Source organism: Physeter macrocephalus, chromosome 1 (assembly GCF_002837175.3).
Source record: "Physeter macrocephalus isolate SW-GA chromosome 1, ASM283717v5, whole genome shotgun sequence".
NCBI classification, from domain to species: domain Eukaryota; kingdom Metazoa; phylum Chordata; class Mammalia; order Artiodactyla; family Physeteridae; genus Physeter; species Physeter macrocephalus.
The window spans coordinates 65,887,655-65,906,176 of record NC_041214.2 but is presented as its reverse complement, the minus strand read 5'-3'; the positions used below and the strand labels follow the sequence as shown (position 1 = coordinate 65,906,176).

At 40.5% G+C, this 18,522-nt stretch overlaps 1 protein-coding gene across 1 annotated transcript in view; it reads left to right on the top strand.

The window, feature by feature from the left end:
* NCEH1 (neutral cholesterol ester hydrolase 1) overlaps positions 1–17,369 on the top strand; it is a 59,425-nt gene extending 42,056 nt beyond the window's left edge. The window contains exons 2-5 of the mRNA XM_007118288.4: positions 1,803–2,031; positions 3,960–4,029; positions 14,486–14,657; positions 16,589–17,369. Of these exons, the coding sequence (XP_007118350.1) occupies positions 1,803–2,031; positions 3,960–4,029; positions 14,486–14,657; positions 16,589–17,206 (1,089 nt within the window). The 3' untranslated portion in view covers positions 17,207–17,369. The remainder of the gene's footprint in view (positions 1–1,802; positions 2,032–3,959; positions 4,030–14,485; positions 14,658–16,588) is intronic.
* Positions 17,370–18,522: the final 1,153 nt, after the last annotated feature.

Here is an 18,522-nt window from a genome sequence, read left to right as displayed (position 1 = left end):
AATTGTACGTATAGAAATTGAATTATTTTCTTAATATTCATTTGCTTTCCTGTTGCTTATATTTCCAGCAAATGAATATTAATAGAATTACTGGAAAACCTGTTCATGGTTAGATAAATTGCCTCTTGTTCTTGTTTTCCATGAACACTCGCTAATGGTTTTATAATGCAGTCTTTCCAACTCTTTTCACAGCAGGGCGTATGTATACAATTTTATTTGAGACACTGGGGTAAACAGCTCAGGAACTTGGCTGCCCAGGGGCTGAGGGGATCAGTGTCACAGCACATCTGTATCATCTTCAAGGCATACCAGTGTGCCCCATGTACATGCTGGGAAGCTGTATTATGGTGTATTGCAGACTACATACAGTTCTCATTTCTATTAGTAACATTGTTTTCTTGATCTTATGAAGGCATTAAATATTTCACTAATCATCAGTGTTCTGTTTCATATTCTACAGAAGGGCACTGTTACTCTCCAGCTGCTCCCCTTCAAGGTTTGAGAGCCACTAGGCGATACAGTATCTGAGTTCATGCACCTGTGCTGGGAAGGTTTCTAATCACTCTGTGACACTTCTGGGCCTCTCTACCTTAACTAGTCACTGGCTTCCAGATGGCTTCTAATTCTCTGACTTTGAAACATGGCCAATAGGTCTCGCGGGGAGGTCAGTTTTATAAGTGTACTCAATAGGAAGAGCTTGTATAAGAAGTAGAAAGAGGGCTTCCCTGGAGGCGCAGTGGTTGAGAGTCCGCCTGCCGATGCAGGGGACAGGGGTTCGTGCCCCGGTCCGGGAAGACCCCACATGCCACGGAGCGGCTGGGCCCGTGAGCCGTGGCCGCTGAGCCTGCGCGTCCGGAGCCTGTGCTCCGCAACGGGAGAGGCCACAACAGTGGGAGGCCCGCGTACCGCAAAAAAAATCCGGAGCCTGTGCTCCGCAACGGGAGAGGCCACAACAGTGGGAGGCCCGCGTACCGCAAAAAAAAAAAAAAAAAAGAAAGAGAAGTAGAAACAGGGAATACACTCCACAGGGTCTTTGCTGGGTGGATAGCCTGGGTCTCCTCTCCAACCAGATAACTTCCTGTGAACACTTAATGCAGAGCTCAATGCCCTCAGGGCTCAAAAGGGAAGAGACAACAGGCTGCATGTTCTTTGTACATTTCTGCAAAGCTCCTGGTTGTGTCTGAGCTGGTTTGCTTCTAAATGCCAGGGCTGCAGTTCTCTGCTCCTTCCCTCTCACACACTCATTCCTTTCTCTTACTCTCAAAACAACCAGACACACTTAAATATATAAGCTTAAAAACACTTTAAAAATACTTATAGTAAATATAAAACTCTCCTCTCTTCTATTTGTATTCAAATAAAGTATTCTTCCTCCTTTCCTAGTATGTTATTGGAACTGTGATGTGCTGATTTAGGGTGGGCAGGGATCGGGGGAAGGGACTGAATCCTGGAATTCACAGTTCCTAGGTTTGAGTCGCAGAACTGCCATTTATCCAGCGAAATGGGCAAGTTCAGCTAATTTCTAAACCTTCTTGATAAAATGAGACCGATGACACATTTCCCTCTCAGAGACTATCTGAAGATCAAAGGAGATTTACTCTGATATTTTCAGATGAAAATACTCTCGAAGCTCTGAAAACGAAAGGTAAATATGATTTGTTATTGTATTAAAGGTAGCCAGTGAGTCCTCAAGGGCAGCGGCAATTGCTTGTAAGAATTCGAATACTGAAGGGTTGGTGAGTGTGGCTCAGGTGATAACTCAGCTGACACACACTCTCCCTCATTCCCCCCTCATCCTGCAGAGTAACCTGATACACTACTTGGGCCTCAGCCATCATCTGCTCGCGCTGAACTTCATCATCATTTCTTTTGGCAAGAAAAGCGCATGGTCGTCTGCTCAGGTGAAAGTAACAGACACTGACTTTGACGGTGTGGAAGTCAGAGTGTTTGAAGGCTCTGCAAAGCCAGAAGTGCCGCTGAAACGCAGCGTTGTTTACATTCACGGAGGAGGCTGGGCCTTGGCAAGCGCAAGTATGTCCTGGTCACGTTCAGGTTGTTTGGGGTTGTAGCTGACCCACAGAGATGTGTGATTGAATTGACTTTCTTACTGGGTAAGGAGAAGGGGGCCATTGGACTTGGTTCCCCTGGCAATCCCAGTTATCCCCATTGTCTCAGCAAAATTATTCATAGTGCCTCCCCTTTCCGTTCTTGAAAGGGTCCTGGTTTGGATGATTGATTATATAGCTACCCTACATCAAGGGTTTTGCCTGTTTGTTAATTCAGGCAGACTGTTTTGAAAATATTTCCTGTAACCTAAATCCTAGACTAACTTATTGTGAAGTACTGAAGTTGCTCTGCACCAAAACAAGGTAAAGTTTCCCTGGGCCAGAATATGAGGCAATTATCTGTAGCTCTGTGCCAGCTTGTGTTTTGAAGACATCTTTCTATGAAATAGAACAAGTATTTCTGAATACACGTTAACTCATCAACATTTCATCTGCTTGTGAAAACAAAGATGAAAATATAAAACTTGTGCCCCAGTTAAAAGGAAATGACCTTGCAAAGTTCAAGAACATCCTCTTTAGTATTGGAAAACTTTCATGAGCAGAACACACGTTAAAAATGTCAGGCAGCCAAGGGGAGCAGCCTAGTGAAAAGCATACTAAGGAGGAAATAAGGGCCTTATCTCTGCTTGTAATTATTATGGCGCTACTTTCTCATCTTCAGCCCAGAGCTTTTGGCATCCCCTAAGTTTAAAGGCGATGGCAACTTGTTCTAGTTTGTCTTTTTTTTTTTTTTAATGCAGCAAAGGCCAAAAAGTATAACTTTTTCTAGTAATCTCATTTCATTTAACTCCATATTCATCATTTATTCTTTTATTCATTGATTTGTTCACATTTCCATGAGATGATTACTGAATATGTAGGTTTGCCCAGGACTGAGTAGTTTCCCAGGGTGCGGGACTTGCAGTACAAAAACTCAAAGAGTTGTATGCAAACCTGGACCTCTGGTCACCCTAATGTGTGCTTGGTGATGGGGATACAAAACTGAGTAAGACAGAGTCTCTGCCCTAGAAAAGATTGCATCTGTAGCACTGGACACTTGCCAGGTGAGATAGTATCAATACATCAGGGGCCAGGAAGTGTAAGTGCCAGGAATGGTATGGATTATGAGTCAGCCTGGCCTTTTCCACATAATTTTGACTGATCACTTCTGCCAGAGGAAGAGCTGGAGGTAGGTATGCAGGTGTTTATGTAGTTATTGAACTTCTGGTTCTTAGACTGCCTTGGAAAACCTATAAATAAGGTAGTATTTGGCTTTCTGTTGACACAATCCAGCTCTTAATATATTATAAAAACATTAATATATTAAAAGAACAGCCTAAGGGATTAAATTTTTACATATTAAAATGGCTTCTGTCACTGCAAACCTTTGGATTCTCTTTCTAAGAAATGCTAAGACTTCCTAAAATTCTATTTGTTCTGTGTTGGTTTAAACAGAATACCATATTCTTCAAATTGGTGACTTTTCTGAATCACAACAAATGATGGTGTTAAAAGAGAAAAATGTTTTGGCTCTAAGGAGGAAACTGCTTATTTTCTGTGATTTCTGGAAAGGCATACATTTGAAGAACTACAAAATCAGAATGAATCTGATGCACTTCATATAGTCCATTATGAAATAAATTTTTAGTTAGTTAAAAACACATTCAAAGGTAATCTAATATGGATTTCCTGTTATTTTATAGTAATTGCATTTTATGAGAAACCAGATTAATTTTTTACATTTGTACATGTAGCTCTGTTAATGAGGTATATGTTTATATTTACTTTTTATTGTTTTTATTATTAATAAATTAAGTCCAAGTCTAAAAACAATCCATAGTTAGCAGAATTTAAGAATGGACAGTATTAAATAAACTGCTTTATAGTGAGTGTTTGCTCCTTTGTCTCTTTCAGAAATCAGGTATTATGATGAACTGTGTAAAGCAATGGCTGAGGAATTGAATGCTGTCATTGTCTCCATTGAGTAAGTAATTAATAATAGTCATAGAAAAACATTTAAGAAGGAATCCTAGATAACCATCTAGTTATTTTATTTTACAAGTGCTAGAGTGTAAAATGAAAGTCCAGACAGGTGAAGTGATTTTCCCAAAGTCACAGAAAATGATTTCTGATGTAACTTAGAATTTCTTGAACTAGCTTTATAATGTCTCAAACTATTTTTTTATTTTAGTTTTGGAACCTTCTGGAAATGGAATTAGCTGAAATTGAGAGAAATATATAATCAGTTATTTATAGTATATAGTTTGATTACTGCCTTTTTTTTTCCTTTAGTATAGCTCTGTATTATTAGACTATTGAAGTGTAAGAAAGCCATGCAATGCCTTTCAAGAGGAATTAACGTATAGCTAACTAACTTTAATAAGTTATAGTTGAATCATTAACCTTGTGAACTGCAAGGGCAGACAGTGCTCATGGAATTTCAGGAGAAAAACCCTAAAGGGAAAGATTATTTTGTTATGCTGTTATGTGGAAATAAACTATGATAAAAGCATAAGAGAGAAGGGATTTTTTCCATCAGGTTTTTTCTTAGACAGCCAAGTAAAAGCATATTCTAAAAATTACCACTATAAATTTCAACTAATGTTGAAGTTAAAAAAATTCCTGTATAGTGTGACTGTTTTCTGAGTTAATTCTCTCACTTTACCTTCACAAGTGCTGAGAAAGCAAAGGAAGTTTGGACATACCAGATAATTCCTACTATTCCATCAGATCCACTCATTTAAAATTAAGTGGAAATACAGTTAAGTCCCCTATAGTAAGTATCAGAAAGAACAAGTTCTGTTCTGAGAGCGCATTCCTAAGTCCATATCCTCCTCTGCAAATGTGGCACTGGACAACTCTGGACAGCTCCCCGGCCTCCCTGGATCCTCAGCTGGGCCTCCCAGATCACTCAAGGGCCCTTGATGCAGTTTTATAAAGCAGGAACCTTCAAGTAAACGATTGTATCATCTGGCCTGGGTAGCTGGCCAGAGGAAGGCAGGGCTGTTTAAGCAGCTGAACCCCATTGCGGAGCAAGGCCCTGCAGCTTGGTGCTGGTGAGCTGGCCTCAGGGCCTCTTCAGTGGTTTCCTGTGTAGCTCCAGCTCTTCAAAGGCCTGAGGAAAGGAGAGAAGGTGGGCTTGTTTTACTTGGTACCATAAGGATTCTCCACACAAGCCTTATCCTCCAGGGCTAACGTAAGCAACTGGCAACATGCCTAAGCTCTTCCTACATGCCCTTCTCCACCTGTTAGCATCTGTGTCCAGTGAAACAGGTGTTCTTTTAAGTCTATGCTTATCATAAAACAAAGAAGGATGGATAGGGTGTTTTTTCTTTTTTAATAAATTTTATTTATTTATTTATTTATTTTTGGCTGCATTGGGTCTTCTTTGTGGCACGCGGGCTTTTCGTTGTGGTGGCTTCTCTTGTTGCGGGGCACAGGCTCTAGGTGCGCGGGCTTCAGTAGTTGTGGCTCGCGGGCTCTAGAGTGTAGGCTCAGTAGCTGTGGCACACGGGCTTAGTTGCTCTGCGGCATGTGGGATCTTCCTGGACCAGGGCTTGAACCTGTGTCGCCTGCGTTGGCAGGCGGATTCTTAACCACTACTCCTCTGGATAGGGTGTTTTTAAGAAGATTTTTTTTTTTTTAAAAAGAACTAAAATTTAGAAGGGCCCTGCTTTCATCTTCACTTTCCACTGCGCCAAATCTATTCAATGTAGCATCCGGTTTATCAGCAGATAAGCATCACAGCAGTGGGCAAGTACCATTACTCAAGGCTGTGTGATCTCAGGCAAGTCACTTAACCTCACGTGCAAAATGAGGTTAGGAATCTTTCCTGTGTATGTAGAACGTGAGCTACTGGGAACAAGAATCATGTCCTCTTTCCTTTGGGCCCACCGCACCCAGTACATGGCTTAAACATGTATGCTAATAAGTAGATACACTTTGAGTTGGGTTAATGATTTCAGAGAGTTGTTATAAGAATCAGTTTGGACATTTGAGATAAAAGGGCCTCTGATATTCTAAATCACTAGACAAGTCTGAAGGGTTAGTGCTCCAGCCTGTAGGACAGAAAGGTCCAACTTAACTAATTTATTTATCAATGTGTTTGGAACTCACAGCACTTTTCTTTGCAGAAATAATGAGCTAAGGTGATTAAGATCCATCCAGGTGAGCCAACCCACAAAGAGCCACATAACCTATGCTCTAGTTGAGGTATAGCCAACATCGTATGATCGTGATGTTTCTCTTGGAAAGTATGTTCAGAGGTCTAACGTGGGACCATATTTCTTCCCACTGCTCACCTCTTTCTTTTATTCCATAAGCACCTATTGAATTCCTGTTATGTGCCAGCTACTGTGTTAAATTCTGGTGACATAACAGTGTGAGGAAGACAGGCATAATTTCTGTCCTCATGGAGTTTACAATCTAGATGAGAAATCAAACCTTGAACAAGTAATATTAAATGTGATAAGTGATGTGAAGTAGTAATGGAGGCATCGAGTAGGTAAGATCTTACCTAGTTTGAAGGGTTTGAATCGAGCTCCTAGGGATGAGCAGAACCTAGTTAGACAGAATGAATTGGTCATGGAAGTCCAAAGTGGTGTAATGAGAGGGCTTGGGAGGACGGGAGGAGGCAGAGAGCATTAAGGGAATGAAATATGAGAGAAGACAGATGAGGATACATCCTAAGGAAAATAAGGAAAATAAGAAATAAGGGTGGATGATCCTGAGAGCCTTCAGAAGGATGGTGGACTCTTGGTTCTCTTGGAATTCCTTCTCCTAGCAGGGAGGTTGTCTGGAGACTGCTGCTCCTTATCCTTGAGGCCAACAGGAGTGGGTAGTGGTGTCATGGCTTTACTTCATGTAGGGAGTGGCCTTGTGGAAGTTTAGATATAATCTGAGGTAGCTGGTAGGCAAGGGTTGGGGGCAGCCCTGGTGATGGAATCACTTCACACGAAGCAACACCAGGAGCTGGAACTTCTGAGTTTACATCACTGCTATTGGCTCAAGATTCTGGGAACAGATCCAACAACTGAGGTAGACAAAGATCTCAAGGTATAAAAATAGGCCATGACTTCTATTTAGTAGCTTCTACAACACTATGCTATTTTTACACATAATTGCACAGTAAGTATCTGTGAAATAAATGGAAGAGTTCATCTTATAATACCCAAGATACATGGATGTATCCTCATTTACATAATCTGGGAAGGAAGTTTATATTCATAAGCTTATTTTCATAAACTTCATTGCAGTTTAACTATAATATGGTACCTTTTCACCTGTAGTTTATTTAATAAAACACAATACTAGAACCATAAGACATCAGAAAAAGGAAGATTTAATTTCTTTCTTCTTTTTTTAAAATTAATTAATTTATTTTTATTTTTTTGGCTGTGTTGGGTCTTAGTTGCAGCATGCCAGATCTTCGTTGAGGCATGAGGGAATCTTTTGTTGCAGCATGAGGGCTCTTCATTGTGGCACGCAAGTTTTCTCTTCTCTAGTTGTGGCATGTGGGCTCCAGAACATGTGGGCTCTGTAGTTTGCCGCCCGTGCCCTCTCTAGTTGAGGTGTGTGGGCTCAGTAGTTGCAGCGTGCAGGCTTAGTTGCTCCGCAGCATGTGGGATCTTAGTTCCCCGACCAGGGATCAAACCCACGTCCCCTGCATTGGAAGGCTGATTCTTTACCACTGGACCACCAGGGAAGTCCCCAATTTTCTTTTTTAATTAATTTATTTATTTTTGGCTGTGGTGGGTCTTCGTTGCTGCGCGCAGGCTTTCTCTAGTTGAGGCGAGTGGGGACTACTCTTTGTTGCGGTGCTCGGGCTTCTCATTGCGGTGGCTTCTCTTGTTTTGGAGCGCAGGCTATAGGTGCGCGGGCTTCAGTAGTTGTGTCACATGGGCTCAGTAGTTGTGGCTCGTGGGCTCTAGAGTGCAGGCTCAGTAGCTGTGGCGCACGGGCTTAGTTGCTCCGCGGCATGTGGGATCTTCCCGAAGCAGGGCTCAAACCCATGTCCCCTGCATTGGCAGGTGGATTCTTAACCACTGCGCCAGCAGGGAAGCCCCCTAATTTCTTTTTTTAAAAGATAAAGTGCTAATGTACAGCATGGGGAGTATTGTCAGTAATATTGTATTAACTATGTATGGTGACAAATGGTAACGACTTATTGTGGCGATCATGTCATAATGTAACATAGTGCCATAGATCATGGCACTATGTTGTGCCCCTGAAACTAATATAATATTGTATGGCAATTATACTTCAATTACAAAAAGATAAAATGTGAGATAATAACGAAGTAGGCATGTCAGATATTATTAAATTCTACAAGGCATTTACATTGCTTCTTTTGGTTGTCAGAAACGGTTTCAGGTTGTGTTTTGCTTTTAACTAAGTCTGTACGACACTAAAACTCTCAATTTTGTGTCAGTGGAGACCTATTCTCATCCACCAAATATCAGGTGGCACTATGCACAGAGAACTTAAAACTTGACAGAGCTGTAAAGAAGAACGTTGCTCACGTAGAGAGAATAGAAGCTGGGCCGTGTATCTTAGTCTGCTGCTAACAGAGTTATAAGCAATGGGACTTTTATGACTCTGTTCTGTTCATCCATAAAATTAGATGCGTACAAGCTGACAAAATCACAGAGCTTCTAGAGGCACAATACAACACACATCTCGATAAATAGTTGTTCAAACAAGATACTCTGAAAGACACGAGCCATGGTGACCTAGCTGTGAATCTCCCTCTCTGCTCCTTTTCCTGCTCTTCTTCCCAGACCTGCACGCAGAAATCCTCGTGCTTCACTCCCACCTGGGCAGACTGGGAGATGGGCAGGCTGAATTCCTCAGGGTTCCCCTCCAAGAAAAGGAAGATTTGTCCAAAACTTTCCTTTTACTCAGTCCAGGCTACCTTATTAGCAAACCCAAAGGCCAGTGTTACAAATAATTTATTAATGCTACAGAAAGATAATGTTGAGGCTTCTTTTAAGAAGTAGGTTGTTTTAGTTCCTTCACTATCATTAACTAATGAATCTCCTTTTTAGACATATTAAGCTAATGTCTTCTTGGCTCTGTTTTCTACTAACATTAAAAAAAAATCCACTGGTTTCTCTCTTGTGGTTTAGGTCTTTTAGAATTTGGGGGGAGGGGGGCTTGGAGCTGTACAGAAAGCCTGGGCTGCATGCTGCAGCGAGGTTGGGAAGCCTAGTTCAACCCACACCTGAACCCAGAGCTCTGTTTAGCTTCTGAAATCACACAGAGAAAGGAGATCCGAGGGACTTGGCACCAAGCCTGCTTGGGCTTCTGTAGCCACCTGAGGGAAAGTTTGTTTCTCTATTCCCCCTTGACGTTAAAGGCGAGGTTTATATCTGCATTGGGGAGGGGAGGCCTGGGGAGCTCCCTGCCGGGTCCATAGAGACATCTCAGGAAGTCTTAACTTGTAAACAGCGTCAGAGCATCATATCATTTAAACGGATCACAATTCTAGGTTCAATCTCTCCTAGGATTTTGGTGACACATCCTGACATCTGTCAGTTCTTTTGAATGTACTTATTATCCAATCAGCCAAGCCTTTGTTAAGCTCGGCTCTGCCTTGCTGAATGCCTGGTAGTCAAAGCTATCTCGAGAGCCAATTTTGAGAGTAGAAACAGAAGGAAGACCCTTCCTCAATCTTTATGCACAAACCTCATTGCACAAATGGAAAGAGAAACAATTATCCATTCACAGTCTTTCCACGTTTATGTAATTTTATTATATATTCTTTTAATGGAAAGGAAGCTTCTACCTATTAGAGGAATAAATAGATTCTTCCCCTGGAGTTGTCCCCCTCAAATAACACAATATGACTGTAATTGTTGATTTGTTTCAGATAACCCCTACTGATATGGGTTCTTTAAGACTGAGGAGAATGGTAACCTTTTTTTTTTTTTTTTTTTTTTGCGGTACGCGGGCCTCTCACTGCTGTGGCCTCTCCCGTTGCGGAGCACAGGCTCCGGACGCGCAGGCTCAGCGGCCATGGCTCACAGGCCCAGCCGCTCCGCGGCATGTGGGGTCTTCCCAGACCGGGGCACGAACCCGCGTCCCTGCATCGGCAGGCGGATTCTCAACCACTGCGCCACCAGGGAAGCCCGAATGTTAACCTTTTTATGTTCTCAAGATGAATCTACTGAGCTCTTCTTGGGAGACAGTGAAAAAGGAAAAAAAAAAAAGGCCAAAATGGAATGTGATTTTATCTCACTCCTGAATCAAATAGGAGTATAATTTCATTCTGGAATATCACATGTACCTTTCACCTAACTGGCACTACGTGAAGAGAACTCAGTGTCCTTGCCCACTGCAGAAGACTGTCTCAGTGTTTCCAGGCTAGGTTATTTTGAGGGAGAATGCACTTTACAGCACTCTTAGAACACTAGTATTATTCAGGACTTCCACATCCATAGTCTTGGAAGCAACTCACATTTCCCTTCAACTCTGGGCTTGTGTATCTGCCTTTGACTTAAGGAAGAATTTGTCAGTCTTTCTGAGCATTGCTCCATCTCCCTGGTCACTAACAAAGTAGGTAATAAAGTAATAGATTGTAGAAATGGTGCTGCTTATTTCAGGTGGGTATACATCGAACTCTAGTACGTAGCTGTGACTTTCTGTCTACTCCTAGAGGAAGTTGACATGTCTGTTATGACCTATTGTAAGAGAGACTTTGAGGGCTTCAAGAAAGGAGAGTTACTTTTGGCTGGGCTCTTAGAAGATTTCATGGAGGAAGTGGCATTTGAGATGAGACTTAGAATGGCAACATTTGATGAGGAATTGCTGGGGGAAGGGCATAGGAGATGGAGAGAAGGACCAATGCATTGGGAACAGGAACAGGGAGTTGTGTTCGGACGAGAGGGACAGTATGGTTGGATTCAGTAATATTTCTAAACCCTGGCTGCACATTAGAATTACTTGGGGGAATTTTTCTTCAAATATAGATATGCTGGGCCCCACCTCAGATCAAATAAATTGGAATGTTTTGTAGAGAAGCTCAAACCTCAGTGTTTTTTTTAAAGTTCCCAAGATTATCCTAAGGTGCATATTGAGTTGAGAAACTCTGAGCTATGCAGAGCATACAGGCAGTCCTTGGAGATATGCCCGAAGAGTAGGTGGGTTAGGAACAATTTCTTTTTTTAATGTTTTTTAAAGGCATATAGCTTATTACTTTTCCCACCATATAGTATGTAATAAAATATGACATATTTTATATGTAAAAAGTATAAAATAAATCCCTAAAATTTTGTTTGGGATTAATAAAAATATCTTATTAAAGATGTACCATGTGCCAGGTACTCTGCCATGTGGTTTGTTTTGAGAATATTGCAAAAACATTGAAATCATGAGAGAATTTCTGGGATGTCAGAAATCTACAGTTTTGAGAACTTACTGCTTTGGTGAGGTAATGAGAACACACACACATACATTTAAAGGCTGTGAGTTTGGAAGAATGAGAATATTTTAAAAAGGGGAGGCATGTGGATTTTGAAGTCAGTTGTAAATTCAGATCACAGCTTTGCCACTTACTAGCTGTTGTAGACTAGTTATGCATCCCCCTTGAGCCTCATGTTCTCATCCTTAAACCCACAGGTTTGCTCTGAGATTTGAGTGAAACATCTGTAGAGTACCTGGTGAGGTACCTCACCTAGCAGGAAAAAGATAATTTTTATAGAGTGTACATATTTATTAAATTGAGTAAACCTCATTCCTGAACTTACACCAAATTTTGTTCTTCTACTGGGAGGCACGTGCAGTAATAGGTAGATAGAAGCTGACGCTGCAGAGTCATGTATCCTGCACTGAGTTGGGCAAATTGAGAGTGTATGTGCCACAAATTCATCAGGTGCTTTCACTCAAGATGTACAATTAAAAAAAATAAAGGTGGAATCCTCTTTCAGTACTTTGCAGGGACACAGCCTTGAACAAAAGCAGCAGATAAATGTATTTATGCATGCTTTCTTTGACTATACCACTCATAAATCTCCTCCTGACTCTCAGTTTTCTGTGTCTATAATGATATTACAGAACTTTCGTGATACTTCTCAGGTCAATTTCAAGCTACTGTGAAGGCTCATCTTAAAAATATCTAGTTTCACCACATCCTTCAGTCCATGAAAATAGTATCCTTTCTTAATGTATAAAACTAGAGAATGTTTCCAGAATGAACAAAGATAAGGGGAGGAGGGCTTAGGAGATAGATCTTCAAGGGCACCAGGAAGACTAGGATGTTTACTGTGTTATCTGAGCCAGTTATTAATCAACTCATAAGATTTGAGGCAGTAGCATATTTTTTAGATTACCAGTTCCTCTTGATTCAAAGTCATTAAGACCTTTTGTGAAACAACATCTGAAAATTTGATTCACATATGTGTTCTAGCAAAATATGTTCTGACCTCTTGGGCCACTAGGAAGATAGTCTATCATGCTATCTGGAATCTTCCTGAGACAAAATAGCCTTTATTTTCACACCTTGAGTCATGAAGTGCATTTGTTCTTATTTCATTGAAAGAATTAAGAATTCAGCTTGGTAATATTGAAAGTAACAAATTGAGACCTCATCCCAGAACTGAGGGTAAATAGAATCATATGAGATGATTCCACCTATTGGACAAAGTGGTGTACTTCTACTCCTTTTACCCATTATTAATGAATGAAATAAAGTAGCAGCAGCTTCACTAAGACATTGTGAAAGTCAGCTGGAGAAAAAATATTTCAGATGATTACTTGATCATCACAGATGGAAAAAAAAAAGAAATTAGAAAACTTATTTTATCTGTTATAGGGCAACCACTAAGGGAATTTCTTATTGCATTTTGTGTTTTAAAAATGTAGTAATTCCTGAAAGAGCAGATCTACATTCACTACTTGTCAAAGTATTTCACAAATATTTGTCGATTTGATTGTGTCTGCAAAGAATGTCAAGATTTTTTTTTTTTTTGGCTGCGCTGTGCAGCATTTGGGATCTTAGTTCCCCAACCAGGGATCGAACCCATGCCCCCTGCAGTGGAAGCATGGCGTCCTAACCACCGACCGCCAGGGAATTCCCAGAATGTGAAGATATTTAATGAACTATCTGGAATTTAGATGGGGGAAATGAATGACCTTATATAGAGTAGTATAGAAAAAACTAGTTTCTGAGAATAAATATGCTCATTACAAATTGGAAATCAAAAGACTTGAGTATTAGCTGACTATTATTAGGTTTTAATTAATTAGTTCCTATCCTACCTTGTTTTGATTTGTGTTTGGTTTATTTTACAAATCAAGTAGTTTTTCTATGCCTCAGTTTCTTCACTTGCAAAATGAAGGTATGTTAATACTCAGAAAAGTTTCACTAGATGCATGATTTTGTGCTCAGCACATTGATAGATATACACTGGAAACACATAGTCCCTGATATCAGAGAACACACTCTTCAGAGGAAGTACGGAAAGAAATCATGTTACTATGAGGCAATATGAACAATATACCCCAGCACATAGAAGTATCAAGGAATGGTAGCCAGCTGAGCCCCAGAAGCAAGTGGAGTTGTAGTCAAGGAGGGCTTCCTGGAGAAGGCAAACCCTCAAGGAAAGCTTAAAGGATGAGTGAGAAATAAGGAACGTGGAGGCTGAGGGGGCACCTCAAGCCAAGACTACCAATGGATTTGTAAGGTGATATTATATATAGGTGGGGCATTTGACAAAACCAGGGCTCTTGGGGCTCTTAAGGGAATCTGAATCCTACTAAGTGTACAGAGCAGAATCCCAGAGAGACTCTAATCTTGCAAAGTGCGGTGGTAGGAGAAGCCCCAGAAGTGTCCCAGCAGGCCTGCCATGGGCCATCTGGAAACTTGGTTTCCCTTTTGCTGGTTGACAGCTGACGTTTTAGTTCCAGCCTTCCAGGGAGCAAATACATTGCTTGGGTTTAATGTCGGGCTGGCATGACCTCTTCAATGGAGTACAGTTTTACTATATTTATCAAGTGAACCATGAAGAATACCTTATGGACTCATTAAACTTGAGACCAATGAAGTGGTCAGTGCTGCCGAGTCACCTTCTAACCCAGAGATGTTGTGAACGGAACACTGACTTCCAGAAATAAAATTCCAGAATCTTCTGTGGTTCTATCTATATTTCAATAATCAACATCTGCCTTTTACTTACAAAGTTTTGTTTTTACCTTGGTGGTGGTTGTAGGTTTTTGTTTTTGTTCTGTTTTGTTTGGTGGCCCACAGTAAAAATTACTATGACAAAATCATGACTTTTTAAAAGTAAGTATTTGAATTGCAAGAAAATGGTTTATTTTTATATTTATTATAATTCCTTACCTGTTTGTTTCTGGCTTCAAAAGAACCAGTTTCCCCTTAAACTTTAAATGGCCTCTAAAGACTTGGTGAAGTCCTTAAATGAATACAACTTTTGTCTTCACAGATACAGGCTAGTTCCAAAGGTTTATTTTCCTGAGCAAATTCATGATGTTATACGTGCCACAAAGTACTTCCTGCAGCCAGAAGTCTTACACAAGTATTCAGTTGACCCAGGCAGAATCGGCGTTTCTGGTGACAGTGCTGGTGGGAATTTGGCGGCTGCCCTGGGCCAACAGGTAACAGAGAGCCCTGAGGTGCTGGTGGAAGGAGAGCATGTGATAATGTTCAACAGACCAACAGATCGTCCACTAGGCATGGCAAAGGCCTAGATGGGTGGGCTGGTCACTTGGTGGCCAAGTAATTCAGATGATTGCACTTGGCAAGCTCTCAGAGATCTTTTGAAGTAGGAGGAGGGGTCATTGAAAGAATTGTAATCTCTGAGTCCTTGGAAGGGCCCTGATTACAATTAAGGTGAGTAATGTGAGAGGAGGGCTAACATTTTAGAGGGCTCCCTTACTCCTCAGGGATATGCATGGAAATTAAGTATCTTCTGCTCCTTTTCCATGTTGGACTTACAAAACAAGATAATTTTGCTTAAATTCCAATTGCTAAGATTGTTTCCTTAAACTTTGAGCCAAATTAAAAAATTTAAAAGTGTTTCCCAAAGGTTTTTTTTTTTTAATATAAAAGAAAAAGTTAAATGGTTCATCCACTTTAAATGTTACAATACAAGTTAGTCTGAGCTTTAGCTGGTTAAATTCTTTGAAAACTGTCTAGCTCTAGTAGCATCCCCAATTTTGGGCAGCTGGGTAGACTCAAAGATAAGTACATTTTCTTCCTTTTCTGGGTTAAATAATTTAAGAATAGCATCTCTGTCTTCTTACCTCCAAATTTCTTTTGGCATTCTCAAATAGCATCTGCCTTTTCATTTGTAGCATGTCCTGATTTCTTCTCTTTTGCTATAAATAAAGAACTTTGTTCTCCGCTTGGCATTGGTGAGTTTGCTATCCACATGTCCAAAACAGTAAGAAGAAAGTCCTAGTACAGTGGGGAGAGCATCATGGGCTTTAAAACTGGACACAACCAGGATGGAATCCAGGCCTCCCTGTGAGAGCTGTGGGGCTTTGGCAAGTCCTCTCACCTCTCTGAGCCTCAGGAAAATGAGGCTCATGCCATCTGATTGCAGGGCTGTTGCCAGGATTTAGTGATATGAGGTATATACAGTTCTTGGCACACATTAATAATACTATTAACTGATCATTTTTTCCTGCTTTTACAGAGCAGTTACATCTTCCCTCGGGATGGGTTCTAAAGTGCGGTGTGAAACAAAATTGTATGGCTAACGTTACCTTGAAGATTGTTTAGCTGCTTGTGAAACACAGTGACCTAGTTAGCTGCCTTTTAGATGTTATATAAAAAATATATCATTTTAGTCACTAGAATTACACAATGAGGCAATATATTTTGCCTTTTGGGGAGGCCAGGGGGAATGGAGTTCTGCGGGGTGGGGTGATTCATTCACATTCCATCTCAACTGCACTCTCAGGCACATGCTCATTAAGTAGAACGGAGGGTGCACTGCCAGCACGATTTAAATTCTCACCCTCTCACCAGCCATGGGGACTAACGGCTCATGAGAGGAGATACCCTGAGGTCCTATTAAAACACTTTGGAGTCCCATCACCTGTTCATTTAGCTTTTCCTACCCATCTACTCTGGAAGAGTCAGACTAGTTTTTTCTCCCTAGTAAGCCATTGCCTTTTGGGGCCTTTCAGGGAATACAAAACTAAATAAGATTCACACATTATCCATCCATAATACCCAGCTGGGTGAGTATTATGCCAAAGGATAGATACAAGTAAAGTGTTGATGGGGGTTTAAGGACCTAAGAGATCATGTACCTTTGAAGTGTTCACTCAGAACTATGAATTGCAAACTTCACACCTTTCTCAGTAAATATCCAGCAGCTTGAAGGGTGGTGGTAGTGGTGGCGATGGAGAAGTATTTATTTTTTAAACTACATTCCTTAATACCATGCCTGGTAGAAATGTAGCACTTAGACCCCTTTGATTGAGTCAAGGTAAAGCACTGGGCTACTTTAAAAGGTATGGTTTCTGTAAAAGAAGCCATTCAAAATGAAATAATGTGTTCGCTTTTTCTTCTCCAGTTTAATCAAGATGCCAACCTAAAAAACAAGCTCAAAGTGCAAGCTTTAATTTATCCAGTTCTTCAGGCTTTAGATTTTAACACACCCTCTTATCAGCAAAATGTGAACACCCCCATCCTGCCCCGTTATGTCATGGTGAAGTACTGGGTGGACTACTTCAACGGCAACTATGACTTTGTCCAGGCAATGATAGTTAACAATCACACTTCACTTGATGTGGAAGAGGCTGCTGCCCTCAGGGCCCATCTAAACTGGACATCCCTCTTGCCCGCATCCATCACAAAGAACTACAAGCCTGTCATGCAGACCACCGGCAACACCAGGATCGTCCAGGAGATCCCTCAGCTGCTGGATGCCCGCTCAGCCCCACTCATCGCAGACCAGGAAGTCCTGCAGCACCTCCCAAAGACCTATATTCTAACCTGTGAGCACGATGTCCTAAGAGACGATGGAATCATGTATGCAAAGCGTTTGGAGAGTGCAGGTGTGGAGGTGACCCTTGATCACTTTGAGGATGGCTTCCACGGATGCATGATTTTCACCAGCTGGCCTACCAACTTCTCAGTGGGAATTCGGACTAGGAATAGTTACATCAAGTGGCTGGATCAAAACCTGTAAAGGAGTGAAATTTCTAAAAGGCTTGAGCCCCTCTTGATCTCCTGCACCTGTCCTGGAAAGACGTTCACTCTTTAGTTGACTAATTTTCCCTCGTTACTTGAGTTATGGAATTTCTATTCCCTGCAGACTTTGTGTTAATTTAATTTTTAAAAATGCTTTTGAGTAACATAAGTGCAAAAACATCTGAATCTGGTTCTCTAAGCTAGCCAGTCTCTCTGTTCTTGTTTTAACCAAATTACTACTAACATCCACAGCTGCAGAAAGCAGGGCTAGGAGCTGGAAATAGCTTTGGGTCTTGCCTCTGTCAAGAAGTTCTTTTTAGAAGAAATTCTACCAGCTGTGGATGACCTTTAATGAGTAAAAAGAAAATGTGGGCTCTTCAACTTGCTAGAGTTTACTTTGAGTTAAGAGCAGTGTTAAATGTGTTCACTTCAAGGTCAGTGCTGGCTACCAAGTGCCCTCTGTTCTTTATGGATGGATGGCTTTGTTTCCTGTGGGAATTTTGGCAGAGCTGTTCTAGAAAGGACAAGTTTCTCAAATGACTTTCCTCCTTTAGAGTGTTAATTTTATGTGATAGCTATCTCTAAGTCCAGTTGGATTATGATAATACTTGAAAGTTACTTTCTACCACTATTATTAGAAAATATGAGGTTGCATGCACTGGATATCTGTACATCGTTAAGTTTTTGGTTATGCCATCTCCCTGGGGGAGATCTTTTGGGAGCAAATTAATTTAGATTTAGAATAAATTTTCCTTTACAGAACAAGTAAAAACAGACAAATGAACCAACCTATTGTTTTCATAATGAATACTTCTCACATAAATTACCAAGAGTGGTGTGTATATATTTGACATAGTCAGAAAAGAAGATACATTTAATATTAAAATTATGAAAAATACCTTTAGAGGGTCTAGTTTATTCTTGAAAACTCAACTTTTTCACTTACATGGCTTTAAAATGGGGCTATTTTGGTATATATAATGTACTGTATTGTTTATTTTTTTAAGTTATTTAATGTTAATATATATAGCTAGACAAGATTTTTCAGAATAAAGTCAGTAATGAATATTAAAAATAATGATTTTTTTAAAAACTACCTAGGGTTTAAAAAAAACAACTTTAGAATTATATCCACATGTAATTTTATGGAAAGAGGTAAAATACCTATTAATATTACTATATATAAGGCCTAAATATTTTGATGTTTATATGCATATACAAATCACAATAATTAGAATCTATGACTACACCTAGTAAAGTCATCTAAGTTTATAGTTCAATAGCTTAGACAAGACACACATTGGTCATTTCTGC